Source organism: Stegodyphus dumicola, chromosome 7, assembly GCF_044657685.1.
Source record: "Stegodyphus dumicola isolate Sdum_Otavi_A_Nest chromosome 7, ASM4465768v1".
In the NCBI taxonomy this organism is placed as follows: domain Eukaryota; kingdom Metazoa; phylum Arthropoda; class Arachnida; order Araneae; family Eresidae; genus Stegodyphus; species Stegodyphus dumicola.
Window position 1 is genome coordinate 140,625,640 of NC_140774.1, and position 26,387 is coordinate 140,652,026.

General features: G+C 33.2%; 1 protein-coding gene across 9 annotated transcripts in view; it reads left to right on the top strand.

Annotated features, from left to right (window-relative positions):
• Window positions 1-26,387, top strand: part of Cpes (Ceramide phosphoethanolamine synthase) — a 161,369-nt gene that overhangs the window by 98,297 nt on the left and 36,685 nt on the right. For 8 of the 9 annotated variants that reach the window (XM_085820866.1, XM_085820867.1, XM_085820865.1 and 5 more), the window contains 2 exons: window positions 15,836-16,133; window positions 20,648-20,930. In XM_085820866.1, the coding sequence (XP_085676992.1) occupies window positions 15,882-16,133; window positions 20,648-20,930 (535 nt within the window). In that variant the 5' untranslated portion in view covers window positions 15,836-15,881. Of the gene's footprint in view, window positions 1-8,437; window positions 8,606-15,835; window positions 16,134-20,647; window positions 20,931-26,387 lie in introns of those variants that run through there. The other variant, XM_035376761.2, reaches the window with a different exon arrangement.

Genomic DNA, 26,387 nt, shown 5'->3' on the forward strand with positions numbered 1-26,387 from the left:
TATCTTTGGAATTTCCGATACACAGTTCCGCGCGCTGGAGATAAAAAGGTTCTTTCTTTTTTTACCCGTGGAGTGTTGCCATTGCTCGCTTTTAAATCGTTAAGTTTGTTAATCAAAAATTCGTTAAAGTTTTACAAAATATGAAATCGATAATAAAACAAATTCTAAATTTCAAATTTGGGCTTTTAGGTGCCCATATTCGCAGTCAGATTACGTCATTCAAAACTGGATGGCTCTAGGTACCGTTGTTTCATCACATTGCGAGAAACATACAGACATTTATGCAGATTCTTCATTATTTAATTTCTTCAAATATAATACAGGGCGATAGTATTTGGTGGCAACGATTTGAAAAGTGATACAGCCTTTTAAAGTTTTCAGCGCAAAATTGCAAAAACATAGTCCTTCAGGGACAAAGCCCCTTTGGACTAACAATTATCAGGTAATATATAGATTCATTGCCAGCAAAGCCGCTATTACTAAGAATAAAAAGACAAGTTACTGCCTATGAAAATCGTAGGCCTCAGTTAATACATATTTGCCATCAGTTGCTGATTTTAATTGGATAAATATACATATGTTAGCCTCAGTCCTCAATTTTAAATCCGTTTCACTTTTCAACTAAAAGTATGCTGCCACCAGCTGTTATCGCTATGTATTATTTTTAAAGAAATAATACAGAAAATATCAGTAGTATAGCTAGTATAAAAACTGTATAGCAACGCTTAATACTATATTGAGAATTCAAAAATATATGCTGCTTTTTAAGATTTTATGTTTCTGTAGCTAAATGTTATGTGGTGGAGTGCAAAGAAAGTGATGTTTAAGAAATAAACCTAAAATAAAAAGTAAAAACGTTATAATCTTATTAAGAAAACTGCACATTGATATCAGGAACTGAGAAAATACTGGAGAAAAGTGGCAACACTTTATCGGAAATTCTAAATGTATGCTACTTTTAAAAGTTTTGTAATTGTTAAGTCATTGATTTGTGAATTGTACTTTCAAATGAAATCATGAGAACGAACATGTACGTGAGCATTTATAGTTATCATTCATTGTTCATTGTTTATAGCCGTTAAGTTCATGTTATTGTTATTGTTTACGCTTCCTTGTCTGACGTAGTCAGCCCACGCCCAGGAAATTCCTCGCGGCAACAGCCTTGAACACCATTCAGGTGACAGTGCGATTTAGATCAATTCCGTCCCCAATTCTCGATGGAGAGCGAACTCGGGGGTGGGGGTCGAGGGTCTCCCACCCCTGCTCATTTCTATTTTCGGCTTGCTGCATAGTTAGAATGCCGCCATGCCGCACTAACACTATACATTTACAAACATCCGTGCCTTCTCCGGGATTCGAACCCGAGCCCTTTGGCACGACAGTCAGCGACGTTCACCACTATACCAGTTGGACGCCATAAAGTTTATAGATAAATAAATTGTATTTACAAACGATCCACTAATTCCATGTTTTAGATAGCAACAAGCTTTGAATAAAGTAACTTTACTTAAAGCTTGTTATATTTAAAACATGAAACTGACAGGAGGTCATGTGCTGGCCATATTAGATTTTTTAAATTTAGCATTCTTAAAATAAAAAATACCCTGTATTTTTATTTTAAGTGAATTAAGTGAATGAATTTTATTTGAATATGTAAAACAAAAAGTGCTTCAAGTAATTTTTAATAAATTATTTAAAATGTTGATAATACATTAAAACTCCTTTTTATTACTTTATGATAAGCGTATCAACTAAAACCAGTGGAAAATAACATTATTTTACTGAAATGATAAGATATGCATTTTTAGAGTTTAAACATTTTGCAATTTTTTATAATTTCAATATAGATGCAACAGCGTTTCAATAATAATATTAGATTCTAAGACACAATAACACGCCGAATAAATACTAATTCAGAAGACAAACAACAAAAATCAGCGTTAGATTTACAAAATTTCACAGGACTAGTTTCGATGGTTTTACCGAACCACCATCTTCAGCTGCAAAACCGCAAATGAACAAGATAGGAAAAAATGATTAGATAAGATAAGAAAGCCTGGAAAAGAATAAGCAAGTGGCGCCATCTGTTGGTGAAACCAGAACTAAAACATAATTTCTTTAAAGGCCGAAGGCAAATTTGGATTGGAATTAGGATCGTTAACTAGAACAGAAAGATTTTTATGAATGTGAAATGCCTCTAGAAAATCCAGTTCTCCAATGGAAGATGTTTTTTGAATAATTTTGGCAGCAGAAAAATTGAAAGTGTGATTTTCGGACCAACAATGTTGCGCAACAGAAGACTTCTGTGTTTCCTTTTTTCTAACATATGCCTCATGTTCCTTGACGCGACATTTTAAGGCTCTCTTAGTTTGGCCAATGTAAATTAAACCACACTGGCAAGGAATCCTATAAATACCCCAGGAATTCATATCCGGAATGGGGTCCTTAAGTATGGAACTCGGAATTTTATTGATGGGAGAATAAATAACCCGAAAGTTAAATTTCTGCAAAATATGTGCAACTTTATAGCTAATTGATGGAAAGAAGGGAATGACAACATAATTTTTATAATCTCCTAAAACAAGAGTGTGCCTTTTAGTGTGTTGAGATGAGAATTTTTTAACTGCTTGATTAATAATGTTGGGTGAAAAGCCCCTGTCGATAGCTATTGCTTTTAAATAATTTAGTTCTTCATCAAGGGCTAGTTTGGAGGAGCAAACTTGAAGAGCACGGAAAACATAGGAATAAAATGAAGCTAACTTTTGTTTAGTCGGATGACATGATTTAAAGTGTGGTGGAAGGCAAACCGATGAAGGTTTACGGTAAACTGTAGTACTGAAGTTGGATGTGTTACGTGTGACCAGAATGTCGAGAAACGGAAGAGAATTGCAAGTCTCAAGTTCAAAAGTGAACTGAATAGCAGGATCAATAGAATTCATTGTTGAAAGAACTTTATTTAAATCATCTTTATTACCTTCAAGCAGGGTAAAAGTGTCGTCTACGTAGCGGAACCATGCCGGGAAGTTTAAAGTTTCAAACAATTTTGATTCATAATAATGCATATGTAGATATCAGCCAGGATGGGACTGAGGGGGGCTTCCCATGGCTAATCCCTCAGTTTGCTTGTAATATTTATTTTGGAAAACAAAATGTGTTTGTTTCAAACAGAGTTGAGTGAGAGAAATTAGCTCATCAATTTCGATGCAAGAGAAATGAAATTCGCGAAGTCTGGTTTCTAGACATCTTAATGCACCCTCCACCGGGACATTGGTGAATAATGATTTTACATCAAAAGAAACCATGAGTAAATTACTAGGAGAAATGTTTTTAACCTTTTTTACAAACTCTATTGAATTTTTTATGGTGTAAATGTTATTGTCTAAGAGAGTGGAAAATCTAGAAACCAAATATTTAGCTAAGGGATACGAGGCAGTACCTAAATTTGATACAATAGGGCGGAAAGGAATACCAATTTTATGAATTTTGGGAAGAGCATATAATCTGGCACAATTCGCAACAGATGGGATAAGCGAATGTTTTAAGTTGCTTGAAATGATTTGCGAAGATTTGATCGCAGTTTTTATTTTTGACAAGTCGGAAGGTGAAGGATCTTTAGGGATCGGATTATATGGTCCTTCGTTTAAGAGTTTAGTGACACCATCGATGTAAGTGTTCTTATCCATGACGACTATCTGGCCACCTTTGTCAGCCTTTGAAATGATAATATCCGGGTTAGAATGAATTTCGCGCATTGTAGCTCTTTCTCTCGCAGTTAGATTTGGTTTCAAAGGTTTATTATTGAATTTCACATTATGAGCGATAAGATGCCTAATCATCGGTAAAACCATCGAAACTAGTCCTGTGAAATTTTGTAAATCTAACGCTGATTTTTGTTGTTTGTCTTCTGAATTAATATTAGATTCCTTAAGAAAAATCTCTGATTAATTATGCACTGAGCATTTTAACTCAGTCCCTGCAGTGAACTAACTAGCCGTATGCTATTTGCTCGTTAACTGACTTCTATTCATTTTAATGAGCAAGAGGTGATTCATCAAAAAAAAAAAAAAAAAAAAGTTCTTTTAGAGTTCACCCAACGAGAGAGCTTTTGTTAGAAGTGTGTCAAATTTCGATTCCCATTTTAAGGAAGAGAAGGATGTATATCCTCCCATTTTAAAAGTGAGTTTAATTTTCAATTATTTACCAACTTATTTAACGTTTTTATTCTAAAATTGTATTGTTAGTTCTATACAGAAAAAAGATTTAAAGAAAACTCAAAACTACATTTGGAAGAAATCAGTCAGGTTCGACTGAGATGATTCCTCCGATCCGATTTCTCGTTCGATTTTTCCGCTTTTCGCTCCATCTTTGCAGACCGTTCTTGATTCACTCCGTGTTCCCGATTATTCATATCGGTATTATTCATCAAAGTTAGTGAGCAATGATTTTGTTCGGTTGCGATCTGATCTGATCTGAACGATTGTGATCTGATCTCATAAAAGAGTGGTTGGACCCACTTCTACAATAAGCTACTTGCCTGTCAATGCTTCCTTAACAGCCCTCGCGCAGCGAATAAGCGTTCCCGGTGATGATTTTTCATTTTCTAATTGAATGTCTCACAGTTTCTCACTTTCAATTCTCAGAAATCAAGTACTTATGAGCTACTTTTTTTTTTCTGCATGCTTCAAAATGGCCAAACATTTTCGCTGTTTACTGATGTCATATTTTGTGATGCTTATTTAAGTGTTGAAAAAGGTTCCTTCTCTGCAGTATAATATTACAAAAAGTCAAGCATATACTGTCTTAATGTAGGTTCTTTCTGCACTAAAACTTGGGGGCGGGGGAGGCTTGTTGAAATATTTTTTCCCGTTTTAGATCTGAATTTATGTTTGGTTGAAGATTATCTACCTGTTCAATTTGCTTTATTATTCAATCGTGTTATTTTTAGAGATAACGAGTTTTTTTTTTTTTTTTTTTTTTTTTTTTTGTCTTTAGCAACTGAAAGAAGTATATTCGTTTTAGAGCTTTTCCAATAAAGGTCACGGTTTATTTTCTATCAAACTACGTATTCAAGAAATCGAACACGAACCTTTATCACGCTACAGTGTATTTCTCTTCTTCTCCTAATATGCTGTTTACTTATTTTGTAGATAATGCTTTCTTATTTTGAGATATTTTAATTCTTTGGATTACAGTGGAACTCCAAGTATGCAAATGAAATCATAACCTAGAAGAAACGTTTTGTCTCCATTATAATCATTATAATTTTGCGCTTAGTTGAAAAGTACAAAGTACAAAATTGATTCAGATTGGTTCAATTCCACTGAACACGGCAGCCGCAATGGGTTTAATAGTTTTCCCTCTTTTAACGTGATTACCAATCAGAAACCACCACCATTTGGGAAAACCTCCACGAAAGCATCCTTCTAAAGGCAGGTAGCTCTTTGCCAAACTGCATTAATCAACTTTAAGAATAACGTAAAATTGTTTAATATGCTGAATTTCGACATTACATAATGTAGTTTGTTAATGAGATACGATCTTACATATTTTAGCATTTCACAGAACTTTCTTGAAATGATATTTTTTACGTGAGAATGGTATTTTACCCATTAAACTGTGTTATCTATTTGATTATTAGGCATTGGTGTTCTGCTTGATATGTTATCATTTGGAATTTTATAATCAGCATACGAAGAAATTCCCCTAAGACGATCAACCACGATTCTAGACTAGTTTTGAATTTTTAGATAGAGACAAACTAATGTATGGCTTATAAATTCTATTTATTTGTGCTTTTCATTAGATCTACTTTATATGAGCACCTACGTTTGGAATTATGTATAACTTTTAAATGTTACTTTTAAATCAATTTGAAATTTCTTGCAGGCAAATTTGTTTAATAAATAATAAATAAATGCAAATTTGACTTTCTCCTTTCCATTGTTATAATTAGTACTGCTTATGCATTTTTGATAAATATTTAGTAAGTTAAATTTAAAATTTGATTAAAAATCTTTTTGTTTTGTTAAGTAGAATTTTCATTTTGTTAAAAAAATCATTCAGGTCCGCTAGCTGCTTTCATATCGTGTATTTGGCCAGCATACAATTTGAGATCACTAAATTTTATTATGTTAAGTGGACCAACATGGAACTTAACTGCACCAACATGGAATTATGCTGTTCGCGTGGTGTGATTCCTTAGGCGTTATTTATTCAGAGCTATCCGAATGAGGGGGGACCACTAAATGCCTGTACTATCAACAACTTTTGGAAGCTATCAACAGGAAACGTTAAAGGATCGGTGGTGGATTTATGAAATGAAGATCCATCTTGCCTTGGAATTCTGGAAGCCCCCGTAAAGTAAAACAGTGTATGTTTATTAGTCAAAGAGGTTTTGTCATTGAAGAACTACTGTTTTCGTTTTCCGATTTTGCGTCTGAACCCTATAAACGGTGTATCACTTTTCAAACCGTTGCCACCAAATACTATCGCCCTTTCTTTCTTTCCACCGACAGCGAGGCAGCCGGTCCACTGGGTAGTTAGCATATCGGCCAGGTAGCCCCGCTGACGGAAATAACTTGAACAAAAGACACACTTATAAATACATATTGTGCTCAAGACGACTGCTGGGGGCAGTGCAAACAAATGCTGGACGAAGACGATAGCGCATGATGGAAGAACCTTTTTTATTTCCAGCGCGCGGAACTGTGTATCGGAAATTCTAAAGACATGCTCATTTAAAAATTTTTTTTGCGACATTGCTGTTGAACTGAATTTTATGATTTAAGTGCAAAGAACGTCATATTTAATAAATAAAGGTAACACACAAAACGGTAAAAAAAATCCCCTTTGGATGTAATTTAAAATCTGAAACCTTTCAGATTTTTTCTTTTTATCGGAAAATGTCTCTTGGAATGCTCGACTTCTAATGATTACGATCTGCGCTACCCTATAAATCCGCCCCTTTTAGTGATGGTGAATTAAAATGGGGAGTTGTTTCACGTCCGAACCATAAAAAACTACAAATTGTATTCTTCATTTGTTAGCAATTGGATAAAATTAATAAAAATGGATTAGAAAACGTATCTTGTGTACTCTTAGGTCTTACTCTATTACAGCTTTTAAAAATGTATTTATGCAGCGTTTCCTTAACAGTTTTAAGGTTGTTATTGTTGTTTTTGTTATGTTACATTTTTTGAAAAATTCTTTTATCCCTGGACTTTCCAATAGATTTAAAAATATTATATAACTCATATATCATTCGTTTCGCTTCAAAATATTTATTGTGAAACACTCAGGTCATAATCATGCCTCTTAGCTGCAAAATCTATTCTTCCGTTACAGGCATAGCATTTTCGTTTCTAAATCATAGCGATGTGCTGTTTGCTATACCAGAGTTACAAATCATTTACATAATATATTTCAAAATGACCATTAGATGATTATGATAAGAGTTTGTACCATTAATAATCAGAATAAGAGCTTGTACCATTAAGTAATCGGGATAAAGAATTAGAGAAATCATATTGATCGCTATCATTTGCACTCATATTTAAATAATTTAAGCGGCTTAAAAATTGAAGACCCTTAATAATTTCTGTGCATTTAGTGATAAACAGTAACAAAGGTTTTGATGCTGGACTGCTGTAGAGGACTCTGGAATGAATATTAGAGGACTGGTGTTGGATGTGGTATCACGATGCTTCAGAAAAGGCGCATGGCAGGAAATACCATACACAATATTTCTTAATTTGGCAAAATGGTATTCGACAATAACCTGCAAATGCCAGGTAATAGAAGGCGCAGACACCCGGTGGTTAACAGCTATTGCCCCGCGCCTACCGCTGTGTGTAAGGTTGGCATCTCCCATGATGTCACGACAAGTCTCATGAGGGGTTCATTTTAAATATTACTTGGTTACATTCTCCAACAAGGGCTATTGAGAAAATGATCTGCAGTAGCAACATGATTTATATCTATGAAGGCATATAAATACGAAGGAAGAGTTAAAGGAAAATTAATCTTTTCATTAATTTACATCGCAGTTGCTTTATCCACTTTGTTTTATTTCTCATAAAAGAATTTTTTTGATTGATAATTATGATTACTAAAAATTCCTCTTCGATATATATATATATATCGATATACATATCGTAAATCGTCACTTAAGTTAGAAATATTCAAAAGATATGCTGCATTTTAAAAATGAAATTTCTGTCACCGCAGCATGACATTTTCCGATAACTGTGGCGAAATTTTCAAATGGCACTATAATTTTTATCTTTCAGTAGTACTCCAGTCCCTTATGTTGCTTCCTTTAAATAACATTGGCCAGGTTATCGTGATTATATATCAATAAATGTTATCTGCTTTTAGAACACGTACTTGCGTACTTCGATAGCGTCGGATAGCAGAGAAATCAAGAGTAAATCTTTCTTTTAAACCGCGAGTATGTTTGGTGCAGAACGGCATGATTTAGCAGTTCTTTGGAAGTGACCTAGAATTCTTTGAAAGCGAACGAAATCTGCCTTTCTTTATTTACCGTTTTTGCGTTGTTTGTGTTGGATTAAATTTCAGGAAAAGGCTTTAATGTTTAGCGTATGAGGTAAGTATATGAAATCGTATCTATGTGTTCCAATATTCATATGTATGTGTTCTAGTATATATTAAATAGTCAAAAATCTGTTTGGTATTTTTACTGGTTTCAGGCAGCAGATTATTATAATATAATATATTATTGTATTATATTTATATTATATCATTTCAATGATGCGTATGCTTTCTATTTTGTAAAATATATTTTTATTGTAAAGCAATATATTACCTTGAACCTTTGTTATATATATCTATCTTTGTGGGACTTCAATCTGTCTATATCTGCTTTAAAGCCTGAATTCGTAGCCATTAAAATACTTCGTTCGAAGTTCGTTAAAACAAAGGCATTCAACTAACTAAAATATGTCGCACCGACAAAACAGCATTGCAGTTTGACCAGATAGGTTTAATATCAGCCTTCAGGAGGTAATTATGAGTAAGAAAAGAGTGACCAATTCTTAGGCGAGTTAAAGAACTTTAGATGTTTGGATTTGTGAGTCTGATATACTAAAGTAAGGTGACCAGACGTCTCGCTTTTGGCAGGACAGTTCCAATTTTTAACAATTTGTTCCGCGACGTTTTAAAAAAGTCCCGATTTTTGGAAAGAATGCACGATAAGCTAGGGAACGGCGGGAGAATACGGGATTGGACGGCCATGTGGCTACTTCGCCAGGATATGTGTCTTGTATTCTTTTTCTTAATTTTATAATGCTAAATTTTAATAATAACAAATAATTGTTGACAACTGATTATCGAGAACTGCTTATCAAAGTTCACATTGTTGATCAATTGTTAGAATTCGACCACCATTGTTTAGACTTGATGGCATTTTTTGGCATTGGCACTAACGAAAACATTTTGTAACTGTCTAAATGATACTGCGTGCTAGTGCTAGTTAAACAAGTGATGTCAACAAATCAGCTATTCAAATAATTTATTTATTTATTTCACAAACACATAAATTTTCTTGAATTTAGCAGACGGTAATCATATTATTTATATTTTATAGTGGCGGCAAAAGGTCTAGCGTCGGTCTTGAAAGTGACGCTTGCGACTTACGTTACGGCAAATTCAGAGGACAGATGATACAAGTTAATACTGTTATTATTTAGAAAAAATTATAGGATTAAAATTTAAATAATTTTTAAAATATAGTTACTTTATAACAAACAAATTAATTTCATTTTTAAACTAACAATAAAATGTGTTCATGTGATTATGTACCTACTTACTGTGTTTCATCATCAGAAAAAACTTATTAAATAATTTCCTTATATCCTGAAAAATTAATGTTTAGCAAACAGAATATGTTATATACATGAAATATCACATATAAGTGAACCACTATTAATTTATTTACCTTGTCCATTTATTAAAACAGAAAATTATTACGTATACGTATGTATTAATTTTTTTTTAAAACTCTGTATGACACTTATATAGTATTTTATTTTTTGATATTTTAACCGTGTAAAGATTATTTTATTAGGTTAAGAAATTCTATGCTTGTGAATTTTATTTCATTGAAAGAACTTTACTTTTATTGTTTAATTCTCACTGAAACTCTCTGATCATTGCCCTTTCTGATTTCTTAAACAACGAAACTATCGGCACCCTCCCATTGCCTCTCTTCTTCGAGTTCTTCACTTAGCTAATATCTGGATTGCGCTGTATTTGCTCTTTTTTATGGTACTTTGTCCTACATCCAGACTGTATAATAAATTTTTGCTGCGTCACTTCAATAAAAACAACTCTGAATTCTTTGTCGAATTTAACCCAGATAGAATTTTATTGCACTGTATATAGAAAATCTTATCCGTCCCTTGTTTCAGATAAGAAGCATAAAGAAAAGGGAAAGCGAAAACGGTGAAAATGCGATAATTAATAATATTATCCGAATACACCGATACTTTGAAGTATTCCTCGTATAGAATAATTAGTAAATATATATTCAGTTGTTGATTGATAAATAGTTCAAATATTATGTAATACATTCCATATTTTAACTGTCAATTAAATCAACTTTATAAATTATAATAAAACGTTTTTTGTCTAATTTATGTATACAATGGTGGCCAAAATTGTGGACACTTTTGGGAAATTTTTATGTTTTTGAATTTTACGTTAGTATGCTTATAGAAAATTTTACGTTTCGCAAAATGCAAACTTGTATATATCATTTCAAAGAGAATTTATTACTGAATTCAATACAAAACACAAAATTCAATTATTTGCAATACAAAAAAAGTTATATGTACTTTAATATAACTTAAGAACTGCTGCAGAAGTTTAAGTGGGAAGTCTGTAGTCACCCATATAGCCAACGAGTGACTATTTCCTTTTCCGAAATTTAAAGAACATTTATCTGCAATAGATTCTCTTCAGACAGTGATGTGGAAACAGCTACACAGAACTGGTTCACTGGACAGAGACCTGATTTCTACCGAGCCGGGTTATTGTTTAACCCGGCTCGGTTGGTCCTGCATTAAGATAAAAGCCCAAATGAATTTGGTGATTATGTGGGAAAATGAGAGGCAAGTATGCCTCTTAATTCCCTTTTGTATTTTCTGTCTATTGTCAATACATAATTTTTTCCTTACTTTTATATTTTTTTTATTCACCCTCGTATATATGAGATGGTTATGAAATAGCTTTCCCTATATTCGAGCCCTTAGCGCCAATACATTTGAACGAATTGACACGAAGCTTGTAATGTAGATTATGATTACAGTGTAGCTGAAGGGGGATGCGAATGCTACGATTTCTGCATTTTCTTATTTTGAATAGCAGCACCCATATTTCTGGCAAAGGCATTATGTTAATATTTGTATGAATCGCGCAGTGAAAATCCAGTAATCAGTGTTAGAATGATACTTATAATTTGCCGGTTCAAGAACACTAAGGTTGAAGAGCTAGAATGAAAAACGAGAGAAGAAAAGCGACAAGCCATCATGCGAAAATATGTATTTGGATTACAGCAGTAAAAGTGCACTTACTGTAACAAAGCAACCCAAGTTTCTTTCCTCTGAATAGCGATGATGAAGGAGCATTGAGTTAGGTAGATCTCGTTTTTCTCAGCATTGGGAATATTTACTATTCCTTCAATATCACATCAATAATATTAGAAACAAGAATATTGCTATCGTTGTTTAAGGATTTGCTATACACAAGATTGAAGAGTAGCCTTGGCGCCTGCGCCAAGTGAGCTGATTATCTTAGTGTGCTTGAGAGGATTCCGATTTTCTGATTAAGCAGTCACCTTACACAACATGATCATTGGTGACGTTTAGTAACCCATGTTTCCAAAAAAATGGTCACCTTTAGAAGTGGTTATCGCCGGAATTAATTTAACTGTCATTTTTCATTTCATCAATTTACTAATGACGTCAGTGACGCTGAGATGTTACTTTTAAAGATTCGAAGTTTATATACTTATGAAAACTTCACATTGTTTACCAAAATTCACATTTTAAGAACTTTCGTATGTTTTCAGTTACATGTTTAATGCACTATTTCAAAGCGACAATCACTGAAAGTGAATAATATTTTTGGTTTGATAAATAAACATCGGTATTAATAATCACATCATTATTCTCTTAAACGACCATTCCCTATTTCGACCATCACCATGCACTAGAACAACGACTAAAATATCTATATTCGGTATTAAATTAAAATATTTATGTACTGACAAAATAAAAATACCGTTAAAGAATTACAGTTTTTGCTGTACTAATAAAACTGCTTATCACACTAATAGCAAAATGGTTTTTATTTAGAGTGCTTGTATTTTTATATCATTAATATTAATGTTTTAAGTGTAATGTAATATATCATACGAATAGAGTGGGAATTTTTGTGCAGTTCTCATGGCATTTCTGTATTTTTGATATCTAAATTAATTATTGTAGTCGTACACAAAAAGAACAATGGTTCGGAAACAATTCGGTTTTGCTTTTGGCCTTGTTGCAGTCGGTGGCACTTTACAGTTCAATTCAATTCTCCAAGAATTTAGATTATTTTTTGTTTGAATTGTGAGTTATTGTGTATCAATACAATGATTATACGATGGGCTTAGCACTGCCCGTTTAAAGGAAATCAGAATGAATTTTCAATGGCATATGATAAGATAAAATCAATCGAATGATTCGTTGTACAAAAGATATGAAAACACGTGCAAAAGTTATTTTTCATTTTATCCTTAAACTTTTATCATACTATCATGATGTAGGTAAACTGAAGGTTGACTGCATCACTTTGTTCTGCAGGTTTATCTGACGGCAACTGAAATTAATGTTTATTTTCCCCTGTTTTGGTTAAAGTCATATGGTTCACAGAATGTGAGAGAAAACACTTATTATTTATTGTCAATGGTTTAACTCAGTATTCAAGATGTGTTGATATTATAACAAAGCATATATAAGAAAATATATTGTTTATATTATGAATTTCGCCTTTGTGAACTGTATCATAGTACATAAACCTAAATGTGGAGTAAGTAATTGGGAAATCTTTATTGTGATATTACCACAAATTACAAACTGATGCATTTTAAAGCCACAAAAGCGCCTCTCATCTTCAGAAGCAAATATTTTCTTTTTCCTGAAAAGAAGAGATTACTTTTACGACTTTTAAAATGCGTCGACGAACATTAAAATGAATTTTAACTTTCTCTTTGTAGTGTATTAAAACGTTTTTACTTTCATTAAATCGCTCATGATGTTATTTTACATACCTGTGTAGTATAACTTTAGCCTCTAAAGTTGACTGCTTTACTACACGAGTTCATTAGTTGGCTGTTTGAAATAATTGCTTAATTGTCAAAGTATATTCTTTCCTTTCCTTTATTTAATATAGTATAAGCACTTTACTGAAATTTTATCTTGTGAGTTTTATATTTTTATATGACCATCCAATAAAAAAGGAAATAGTAAAATAATAAATTTTTGTACCACACAGTAATAAACAAATTATTTAAGGCAACATTATGAGCTTTAAATTGTTAATGATATAATGTAAAATAAAATTTCCTATATGCATTGTTTTTTTCGTCTATCATACGTTAGATTTTATATCTTATAACTTAAACTAATATAAATTAAAGTCAATTCCTGATAAACATGTAATAGCAATGTAGAAAATTTATTAGCCCAGAAGGGTTATCAGTCTCAAAACGGCATTTGCGTTGAATCACTCAAAGCGCTGAATCATTTCTCAAATTGCCGCTACCAAATATTATCGTCCTGTGTTATATTTAAAGAAACTAAATAATGAAGAATCTATATGATTGTGCATGATGTCCTACACTTATCAAATTTTGAATAATATAGTCCTACACCCGAATATGGGTACCTGGAAGCCTTAATTTGGAATCTGGAATTTGTTTTGTTGTCTATTTCATATTTTGTAAAACTTTAACGAATTTTCGATTAAAAGAACTCAACAATTTCAAACCGAGCAGTGGCAACACTGTAGGGAATAAAACATTTTTATCTCCAGCTCGCGAGACTGTCTATCGTAAATTCTAAAAATTTGCTTTTTTAAATACATTTTAGCATAATGTTGCGTTAGCCCAAATGCTCTCAAAATGTATATGTGTCTTTAAATTTAAAAAAAAAAAAAGTAAAGCATTAAAAAAAAAAAAATCTGAAATGTTTCAGATTTTAAATTACGTCCAAAGGGGCGTTTTTTAACATTTTGTGTGTTACCTTTCTTTATTAAATATCATGTTCCTCGCACTTAAACCATAACATCCAGTGCAACAGCAATATCGCAAAATAGTTTTAAAACGAGCATATCTTTAGAATTTCCGATACAGAGACTCACGCGCTGGAGATAAAAATGTTTTTTCTGCACAACGTTGCCATTGCTCGCTTTGAAATCCTTGAGTTTGTTAATCAAAAATTCGTCAAAGTTTTAAAAAATAGGAAATCTATCATAAAACAAATTTCAAATTTCAAATTTGGTCTTCCACATGCTCATATTCGTTGGAGGATTACGTTATTCAAAATTCGATGACTCTATGTACCGTTGTTTTATCACAATACGAGAAATATACATACATTTATGCAGATTTTTCATTATTTAATTTCTTCAAATATAATGCAGGACTCTAACATTTTGTGGCAACAGTTTGAAAAGTGAACCGACATTTATGAGTCCGACGCAAAATGCCAAAACGAAACTAATAGTCCTTCGGGATTCAAATCCCTTTGGACTAAAAAAAAAAAAAAAAAAAAAAAAAAATCTGAAATGTTTCAGATTTTAAATTACGTCCAAAGGGGCGTTTTTTTTTAACGTTTTGAGTGTTACCTTTATTTATTAAATATCATGTTCTTAGCACTTAAACCATAAAATTCAGTTCAAGAGCAATATCGCAAAATAATGTTAAATTAAGCATATCTTTAGAATTTCCGATATACACAGTCTCGCGAACTGGAGATAAAAGTATTTTTTTTCTATATAACGTTGCCATTTCTCGCTTTTAAAGCATTGAGTTTGTAAATCAAAAATTCGTTAAAGTTTTACAAAATATAAAATCTATAATAAAACAAATTCCAAATTTGGGATTTCAGATGCCCATATTCGCAGTAGGATTTCGTCATTCAAAATTCGATGGCTCTATGTACCATTGTTTTATCACAATGCGAGAAATAGACAATCATTTATGCAGATTTTTCATTATTTAATTTCTTCAAATACAATGCAGGACTCTAACATTTTGTGGCAACAGTTTGAAAAGTGAACCGACGTTTATGAGTCCGACGCAAAATCGCAAAACGAAAACAATAGTCCTTCAGGGACAAAGCCCCTTTGGACTAAAAAAAAAACCGCCCGTTTGGGCATGATAGGAAATCTGAAAGGTTTCAGATTTTTTTTTATTATTTATTCTATTTGATTTTTATTTTATTCATGGTTATTTTAAAAAAAAATATTTTTATTATTTCTATTGAAAGCTATCTTGCTGTATTTTGAAATTTGGGCCTTAAAAAAAAAACTTGCTTAAAAATATTTTTTGATTCTTTTTTCATTGTAATTTATTGTAATATTGCCAGATAATTTTGATGTTATAATTGCATAGCAACTAAATTCTAAAAATTCATATCAGTTACATGTCAAGTACATAACCTAATTGCGTAATTTATTATAGTCATAAAAAAGTAAGGACAAATCCTTCATCTTCTAAAACAAAAGAAAAAGTAAAAAAAGAAGAGTATATGTTTGTTTCTCTTTTCGGTAGGATTTCCTGAAGCAGAATATCGAGATCATCCCCTTCTAGTTCCATAATGCTGGAACACAAAGGTACAGTCATGACTATCGCAGCCCTTCTGCTGTATTTTTTGTGGATGGACATTGCTCTTTTTTACAAAGTCCAAAACCGCATTTCTTCACGTCATGTAGTGCCCATCAGTGGAACTTCCACGCCAGCTTCTTTGCCAGAGATGATATCTCCTTTCACGGGCCTGTCCGTTAAACTCATCATGATGGATCCGGTCAACAACTACATACATAACCCAGCAGCTCACTTATTCAACGAGGTGAGAAACGTTTCATTATCTATTGCCTGTAATACGAAAATACGACTTTAATGATTACTTGGTCTTGAATATCAATCTACAGCAACTTTTAAGGTATGGATACTCTTCTTGCTTCATTTCCTAATTATAAAATAATTTCAGTCAATATTCCATTTATTCTTTCGCATTTCAATTTGAGTGTGTAAGGACCATGAGCAAATGATATATACTGTAGTTAAATTTAAGGTACATAGACAGTATAATGGTTAGGTGAGCCGACTGCTATACCAAAGGGCTCGGGTTCGAATCACGGAGAAGGCATGTTTTTAAGTGTACATCCCTTCATAGGAGATAAAGGGGGCCCACCTAGTACGTCTCTCCAATAATATAAAAGTGACCACCACTTCTGGCTTTAATAGTGGTCAAGCCAAAGTCGGCTGACAGCCCACCATTGGGGGGTTGAAAATTAGTTATTTGTAATCAACAAGATTTGTTTTAAATCTCTGTTATTATTTTGGAGTAATTATTGTTCTTAATAATAAACCCAAAGCCTTTTCTCTGAGACATTTTATAATCACAAATATTTCATTAAAGTGTTCCCAAATGACGATGTGATTAAAAAAAAGGAAATCACTTTACCAAATCTACTTATATAAAAATTAATTTCGAGTTTATTCAAATATATTTATTTAATTTAAACTTAATGTGCTTTATCACTTTCTTGATAAATTTATTATAGTGAAACATAAAGTACAAGGCTATTCGTGATTCCATGAAACATTTTAAAAATTCGTAACAAGAAAAGTATGCCGCTGATACCGAATTTTATTTTACAAAACTAAAGACATATTCATCGAGTTTCTCAGTGCTCAAAATATATACACACAGTGCTGAATCAGTTACACGATGCTTGCTGTGCGTTAGATATTATATTGCGCATTATTATACGAATCGAATAAATGACTGTACAACAATATGCAAGACAATGGTAGTATATAACACCATGCATGCCTTGTTGTGTGATGTTGCCAAGCCAAGCAATTCTATGCAAGGTTATTAGATTATACAGGTTAAGTAGATGCAGTGTAGGTAGATGCAGATTAATTCTACGCTTTGTGCAGAGCAGATGCAGTGCAGACATAATACAAGTGGGTTGTATTATGCTGATATTGTATACAGTACAAGTAGTAATTACAGATGAAACTTTACGCTGTAGAACACATTATGCTTCTTAAGTATAGTAGAAGAGCAGATGCAGTGCAGACATAATACAAGTGGGTTGTATTATGCTGACATTGTATACAGTACAACTAGTAATTACAGATGAAACTTTACGCTGTAGAATACATTATGCTTCTTAAGTATTATATCAGGTACACAATGCTTATATAATTTGAATAGATATGCAGCACTTTTTATATACACAATGCTTACAGAATTTATACGCAATGTAAAAATGGATACACTATGCTTGTAAATGGATACACTTGCTGCTTACAGAATGGTTACACAATGTAAAGTCGGATACATTTTTGTTTTATACTGTGCAGTTAAGCATGGACATGCAGGCAGTAGCCTGTGATCAGTCAGTGTTGTTCAGTGTTGTGCTGTGTACACTGTTGATAAGTTCTGTACACAATTTGTAAGGGTGTTCCAATTACTTTGCGCACAGTACCTTATACACTGATATATCACTTGCAGTTGTTGTAAATACTGTAGATATTCCAGTAAATACTTATAGATATTTCAGTCGTTGTAAATACTATTTCAGTAGTTGTAAATATTATAAAGACACAATGCAGGTAGCAGTCTGTTGATAGTCAGTATTGTGCTCTATACGCTGTAAATGAGTACTGTAGTAAGCAGCTATGTCTCTTATACTATGTGCAGAGTACTTTATGCGCTGTTTGGACATTTCAGCGGTTATATATACATGTTGGTAGTACACTGTGCAGTTATATTAGAAGAACTGCACACAATTTAAACATATTGTAAGTTGCATTCAGATGATTGTCAGTGTGAGGGACTGTCAGAATTCTCATGATGATTTGCTAGTAAAAGATGACTGTTGTGTTTGGTTGGCAGATATCTTGCCCTAGGGCGTTGACCTGCCTTATTATTTTGCAGATCTTTTTGACCGCTGGTGGGTGCTTAATGATGAATCGTTTATATGATTCTATAATTGTGGCTGGGAGTAGTAGGTGAAAGTTGAACGTATGGCTGCATTCAAATATGTAGTGGTCGGGGAAGCCAGTTGCCCCGCAGACGCATATATCTGTCATCGAAATTGCATGTCTCTGAAAATAGGATGGAAATGGGCCATGTCCCGTGATATAATTTGTCAAGGGTGGAATAGCCTGGAGACGTTCGTTATCTACTATTGGGTAGAATCCGTGTGCCCTTCTTCCTGTATCACAGTTATCCCACTTCCGTTGTCACTGTCCTTTGCTTAGTTCTCTTAGCGTTCGCTTTAAATGCGAAATCGGGATTGGAGCTGTTACCTCTTGCGCGTCGTTGTTGAGTGCCGCCTCGTTTGCTAATTGGTCGGCCATCTCTTTACCCTCAAATGCCAACAGGCCTTTTCACCCAGATTAGTTTGATGCGTGTTTGCAGATTGTTACGCAGGAGCTGTTGGATTTCTATAATTGTGGGTGACGTATGATGGTGATTCATGATTGCCTATAGCACTGACAGGCTGTCTGTGTGAATTTCGGTTGCTGCTAGATTAATGTCCAGAGTATACTGAATTGCAGTTACTATTGCCACAGCCTTCGACTGTAAAATGCTGTTGTGTGTAGCATGATGGCCTTTCCATTTGTTTTCCACTGGGTCATTTTTGAAGTTAATGAAGGCGCATCCCACTCCATTGACATACTTTGATCCGTCGGTGTAGAATCGAGAGTTCACACGTGGAGTTTCTCTGGGAGGCTTTGAGTGTTGTGCTGTCACAACATGGATGCATTTACTTTTGTGTGCCGGGTGCACATACTGCACACTGCCTGGTAATTCATAGTGTATTGTATAAAAGGCGGTACCTGCAAAGTTGGCATCTTGTTTTAGCCTGATTAGGGGCTCATACGCAGCTTCTATGCTGGCCTTTATGTGCAGGGGTGTTAGTCCCGCAAGGACCAGACCATTATTGCACTTGATGCCGTTGTCCTATATGCCCTGCTTATGTTTAGAGCAAATGGACGTTGTATTGTTGTCAGGAGTTTGATCTTGCGACTTCCCATTGATTGCACCCATATAGCCGATGCGTAAAGAGCAATTCTCTCCGCTATCGTTAGATATAGTTGTTTCTGGATGCGAGGGTTTTGCCCCCAGTTGCTTCCCTGGAATTGTCTGGCTTTCTTAGCTATATTTGTTGTCTTGACTCTGATGTCTTGTAGGTGGGGCAGCCATGTGAAACTCTGAACCCATGTGACTCCGAGATACTTTATTGTTTTTGAGATCTTTAGATTTCATCCCATCAATTTTATACACGGCCGTCGCATTGGATTGGTCGTGGGATGACTACTGCCGTTAACTTCTGGGCGAAAATGATCAATTTAAGTCTACTGCATTTATCTGAAAATATGGAATCAGGCTTCCGTACCATTTCGTTCGAGTTCTTCTCTTGTGCGGCCAGAGACTAGCAATCCCGCATCATCTGCATATGGCAGAGCCCGCAATACCACAATAGAAAAGGTTCTTTTCTCTTATCAGCGGCACTGGCGGTCCACTGTGGATCGATGCCTAACAAAGGCATCTCAAAATTAATTTTTACGAAAGTTGCTTTACTAAAATATCTGAAATGGTTAATATTATCCAAGACATTGGAGTGTTTAAATTCAATATGTATTTGTGGAAATTAAAAGTTTTCAATTTAATAATAGCCTTACAATTTAGAAAAACAAATGGCAGTTTCTTTATCGTATTGTAATAACGATTTTTTCCATACCTAATCTTAGCGAAACTTTGAAATGACAATGCAGCACAAATCCTTGAAGGAATTAAAATGAAGTAATTCTTGTTTTTAATTTGACCAGTCAAAGTCCTTCTATCTACAAATGCTTCAAACTTGTAATAATTACAGACGGAGGTAAAAAAAATAATTAAACGTTTCTGTCATTTTTGCTTTAATCTGATTTTTATAGAATATAATTTCTTGAAAAACAGTAAGATTATAGGACCCAGAACCTGGATTTTTCACCATTAATTGCACTCTTGTATAAACAGTTTTATAAATAATAATTCTTTTTTAGAGATTTAATTTTGTTGTTTTAGAAATTAGGTACACAGGAAAAAATTATGTTTAATATTTTACGCTACATTTTAGCTTCCTCACATAATGCAATTAATTGAAAAATGTGATTCGTCAATGACTTTCCTTTCGAAAAAATTTCAATTTACCTCTTCTTTCTATCCAAGTTTCATATTTGTAATGTCTCTTGCAAATACTTTATATTTTATATTCTCATCCTTAGCAGTGTTTGAAATAAAGTAGAGCATATTTAACTCTTTGTTTTTTAACGTCTGCTTTAATTTCGTTTCAGGTGACTAATTTCAGCACAGTTTTCTATTTTATTACGCCAAACATGATAAGTTTCATAGGCCTCCTCTTCGCTCTTGGAGCAGCCAAATGCACGACGATGGAAGCAAGAATTTTTCATTATGTTGCTATCTTCCTCTTTCAAATGAGAACATGGTGTGACGCACTAGATGGCGATGTTGCTCGCAGCCGCATGGGGATGGTTCAACATGTATCGTTAAGAAACACTAGTGGTTATGTTGTGGATGGAGTAGCAGATGCATTAGGATTCGCTGCATTTTTAATAGGTTAGTTTTCTAGCAAACATTTTCTTGTTATTTCCCAGTGGTTTTTTTAGTTATGCGAATCACAACACTTTTTATGTTTGAATTTTAATTTAGTAAAGATTTTCATATTAGTAGAATGTTTTTACCTTATTACGAATAAAATCGTTACTGAATCTCAACGTATTGTAGATAAAATTTTGGTGCATTTTTAAAAGTCTGTTTACACCTGTAATTCAAAACTTTTTGCACTTTCAGAATTACAAGAATTGTAAAAACATATCACAGATTTTTTTTCTTCTATGTGTGTGTGTGTTGATTTCAGTAATACTCTAAGGTATTTCTCCTTACACCAAGAAGGATTACCACACCACAGACGGTTACACCACGAAGGGATTAATTACACCACGAATTCATGTGGAACACGCCTTCGTGTTGTAATTGGAAACGTATTCTACGTGTATTCGAGAAATCCAGGGTTCGAGTTCAGGCGAGATCACTGCACATTTTTCACGTCTTCAAAAAATTTAAAAGCTCTACAAGTGACGCCTGAATTAAAAGGGTGGTGGACGACAATTAGTCCAATTAGGACAACTACCAGGATTTGGCAGTTGAGTCCCCTAATTTCAAGTCGCCTTTTGAAAAGGGGGAGTATATAAGGTATTTTCTATCATCTTTCTGCACTCCTTCGTGGTGTAATTGGAAGCATACTCGACGCATATTCGAGAGGTCCGGGATTCAAGTCCCGTCAAGGGCACTGCACGTTTTTCACGTCTCCTGCTCTAGAATAACCCAATCACTAAACCTAACTAATCACTAAACCACTAACCTAATCACTAAAACCTTGTACAGTGCAACCAACCCCTATATCCTTGATACAGTTACGCCAAATACAGGATCTAATATCTTAAATGTTCTCTTTTATGTTATTAATAGGGTTCTAAGATGTGTAATACTAACTTAAGAAGCATTTTAGACTGCTAAGAGAGTTATCCTTCCATCTGTAAAATACGATGAAGTCTTATGAAGGTTTTAAATAAAACGTTTTATTTGAGTTTGAATTTAACAAGAAGCACAACTTGTTAAATTTAACAAGAAGCACAATCAAAAGTCCGCAACTTGCAGGTATTAAATAACCTAAAAGTGAATTTACAGTTTAAAACTGATTTATAGTCTGAGGCTTACACATATATACCTAAATAAAAATTGACTCATAAATTTTAATAATGTAATTTAACTTCCTCTATCAAAATGGTCAATGTTGGAATACTAGCTAACAGAGATGGGTGAGAGAAAGTATAACTGCGAGCATCGCTGCCAAAAGCTCTATGTCTAAAGCATTCAAAGCTTTGAATATGGGTAAACTCATCTGCTTCCCGGTGAGTGCACACAAAAAGGAAAAGTTATAGTAGAGACGAAAATCATAAAAATGGGTTAATTGATATGAAATAACTTTACATGTTAATATTTTCTCCTCAAACATTTTTATACATTGTTTAACCAAGAGTAGCTTATGAATCTAAATTCATTAAATTCAGCTGCACTGTAACAGAAAGAGTGAATGTTTGATGTCAATATTTGCGTGTACCGCTTTTAATACAAGCTATTTTTCTCTACAAAATTTAAGCGGTACGCATGAAATCATAGAATAGTTTTCACGTTATAATAAAAATGTAATATATCTTCATTATCATATGCACTGAACCCCATCTCGTAGCGACCACCTGTGAAAATGAATATATAGTTATTTCTGAGACCATAAAAGAACACCGATACTGAACATCACTTTTCTGAAATGATCACCTGCACGGAAGACCAAAATCATCTGGAATCTTTGAAGATCATTGTATTTTAAACACCGATTATTTTTTATGGAAGCATTCTTCTGCTTTTAAAATCAAGAGCAAACCAAAGGTCTGTCTGATTCACGGAAACTGCGTCTTTGCAAATAGCAACTGTACTTTATTTTCATAGAATTATACAATTAATTCAGACGTTAAAAGTGACTATTGAATTGTAATCTTTCTTAAGTTTGCTGAAGTTACATAATATACAACTTTGAAAGAAGCTCCTGAACAAAACAAGTACCTTCGTAAAATTCACTTTAATTCTTGTATACCTGAATTGGATACATTTTCGCAGAATAAACTCCATTCTGTTGCATATTGTTAATAAACGTCTTAAAGATGCTACTTACGTGCTGCGGTATCGCGTCCGAATGATTTTAATCATTTGATTCTCTCATGACTTGTATTTTACAGCAAAAATCCTGTATATAAATGTTGTATCCTGTATAAAATGTATGTAAATATTGTATCCTTTGTGTAATATGTGTTGTATCCTGTATATAATGTGTGTAAATGTTGTATCCTATATATAATGTATGTAAATGTTGTATCCTTTATATAATTATATGTTGTATCCGGTATATAATGTATGTAAAAATCCTGTATGTAATGTATGTAAGTGGATTTATTGAAATTCTAAACAGTGAGAACTTTCAGAATAATACAGAATACCTTCTACAGAAACTAGAATATTTTTTCTTCCGTCAGCTAGATTTTTAATACCATTTACGCTTAGCAGTACAACTAAATTTGTCATTCATATATTGTTGGATATGTGTGGGCGTATGCTTTTCAAATTCTCAGAACTTACTAAAACATTCGTTAACTTATCGGAGAGTTCGTGACGCTGATATTAATGAATTGTTATGTTACCAACGTAACTGAAATTAATTCCATTTATTCCTTTTGAAAGCTGGGTTGCAATCTCACGATTGAACGTAATTCATTAAAAAATGCGTTCTTTGTTAAAGACCGTGACCTTCAGCTCCATGGAATTCTATAATTAATTAAATTAACTTTTTCATGGATTAAAACATTTAGCAAAATGAATGTTAAATATTGGAAGATCTTTATTTCTTAACACGAATCGTCATAGTTTGGCATTACATTATTATATGTTCAAACGGTTTGGGAAAACATTTTATAGTGCTATTTTCTTTAAGCTATAAACAATTATTATTTATTCGCTTTAGAAATAATATCCATTGGGAGCACATACACTTGCTGCAGCGCTCTTGACATTCCATGAAGCAATGGAGGTACTTTTTTTCTTTTATAACTATCGCAAATTGGGCGTTAAGTCGTTTTGAGAAGCATGGATTGCCTGAAAATTTTTATTCTGAAGAAGAAAGGCAGCAGTGGAATTAAAATATAATACTGATGGTTGAAAGATGCTTTAACTTCGTTTGCTGAGCAAAGCGAACTATAATCTCTTGGATGTACCAATATATATTATGTGTGTTATTTTACACATACATAGTATGTGTGTAAAATAGAAATTATGTAAAACAGCTTTATAATTTAATTTAGTAATAGTCTTTTAATTCTTCTCCTTTAATTTGGTTATTTCCTCTGTATTTAAAAAACAAAAATTGGCTGGTGCATGACAGGCATTTGTTTCTCATAAAAAAAAACTTTAGCTTTTTGCTCAAAATATGATACTGATGGTTGAAAGACGCTTGTTTGCTGAAATTGAATTATCATTCTAGCAAGAAAGCGTGGGTTGAAAGCAACAGCGACAGGAAAGTTTGCTTTAAAATAAAATTAACTGTTAAGTAAATTAAATAAACCCCCACTATGCATATATATATATATACATATTGTATGTATGTATGTATGTATGTGTGTGTATGTATGTAATATTTTTTTGGGTACATTGACAGAACTTCGCGAGTTGGCTAGAGAAGATGAAACCAATCACTTTTTAGTCATGACCAAGATGGTTGTACGAGAGAGAGCTTTGAAGCTATTACGTAGTTAGATGAAATGATAGAGTTGTAGACAGATGGGCCAAGTTCAACATATAGTTTATTCTTGAACAGTCTTGGAACACCACTTTTCAGTGACATCTTAATTTCTTATGACATATTCTTGATTGGCACAGGGGGCAATCTGCATCCCATAAAACCCAATTACATTTTTGAACAACAGAAAGGAAGTACAGCGAATCGAGAGACATGGCTTATGCAGGTAGCAGCAGGCGAAAAAAGAGAAGGCGTGTATCGTGGCCGGAGCATTTAATAATCTCGGAACGCTTTGTTTTAATCCTGATCAACGATTGGGCAAAAGTCTACACTGCAATGCGGAATGCTGCGGAGAAAGAGGGACGTCAGTGCAGAAGCGAAGAGAGTTGTTTTTAATTCAAATTAGAAATTTAAAGTTCTATTTTTTATTCATGGTTGGCATACATTTTTATTTAATCCAACACAAATCAAACCGCGCTACAGCGCCTTGTTTTTAAAGAACGCTTTACATCGGATAAACTAGAAAAATATATTCTTTGAAGGCAGCAGCATGTTGCTACAGCAATGTGGAAGAGAGCAAACAGAGGCGGCCAAAGAGGAGCGAGACTGCGCACCAAAGTTTTTTTATACCAAGGTATGATTTTAGGATCACATTACAAGAATGTTTGCATTAAGTGAATTAACTTACTTTCAGATACATAAGACATTAATATTCGAATGCTGAGTTTAAATTTCACCGCATTCCAGGAATAATTGCAATAAAGAGCAGATGGTGGAACACTTTTCAGAATTTTAGGAAGTAAAGATTATATCAGAAAAGTTATAGTTTTGCTATTTTTAGAATGAAGAGGAGAGCATGCTCAAATTTAAAACAGGAGCTAAAGGGCTATTTTTAATTTATTATTAGAAAAGTATATATTTTATATTTTACATATATATATATATTTTCTCAGTTAAATTCAGTTATTACAAGTTTCACGCACTTGGCATAACTTTACCACTGATTTTTTTACTGTTATCATGTATTTGTGAATTTCTGTTATTCCTCTTTAGTAATATTTTATGATTTTCCAATTACTGCGCTGAAATTTTCATAAACGAGACAAATACACTTGATGGTGTTCATTCAAAATACTAGCCAAGGTCCAAGTATGTATTTACCCCAGTTTAAAGTTACATTTCATATTTATATTTGATGTTTTAACTAGCTATAACTAAATTACTTTTCAAACATTTAATTAAAAATATTCTATTAGAGTATAGTGTTATCAAATCCGATTAGAACAGACAACAAGAACGATTTGAAAACTTCAGTATTAGGGAACATTATTTTATTTTCCTAACTGGTATCTTAATTATAATCATGCATCGAAATACTAATTTTAGTCAAAAAATAAATAGGACTGATTCTACATCGTCACTTTAAAACAGTGTTGTGAATTTTATATTTAGAAATTTCGAAGGAATGGTTCAAATTAGTAGCAAAATTAATTCAGATAAGAAGAGTGAATATAATCCAACATTCACAATATTTCTGTTCAATCTATGAATTTCGCAACACACAATATTTCTATTCAAGACACGAAATATATAGGAAAATGTCACATCAAATGCATGAAACTTGCACTAAATTTAGCTGTCAAAGCGCATTATTATATTCGCTTCCCAAG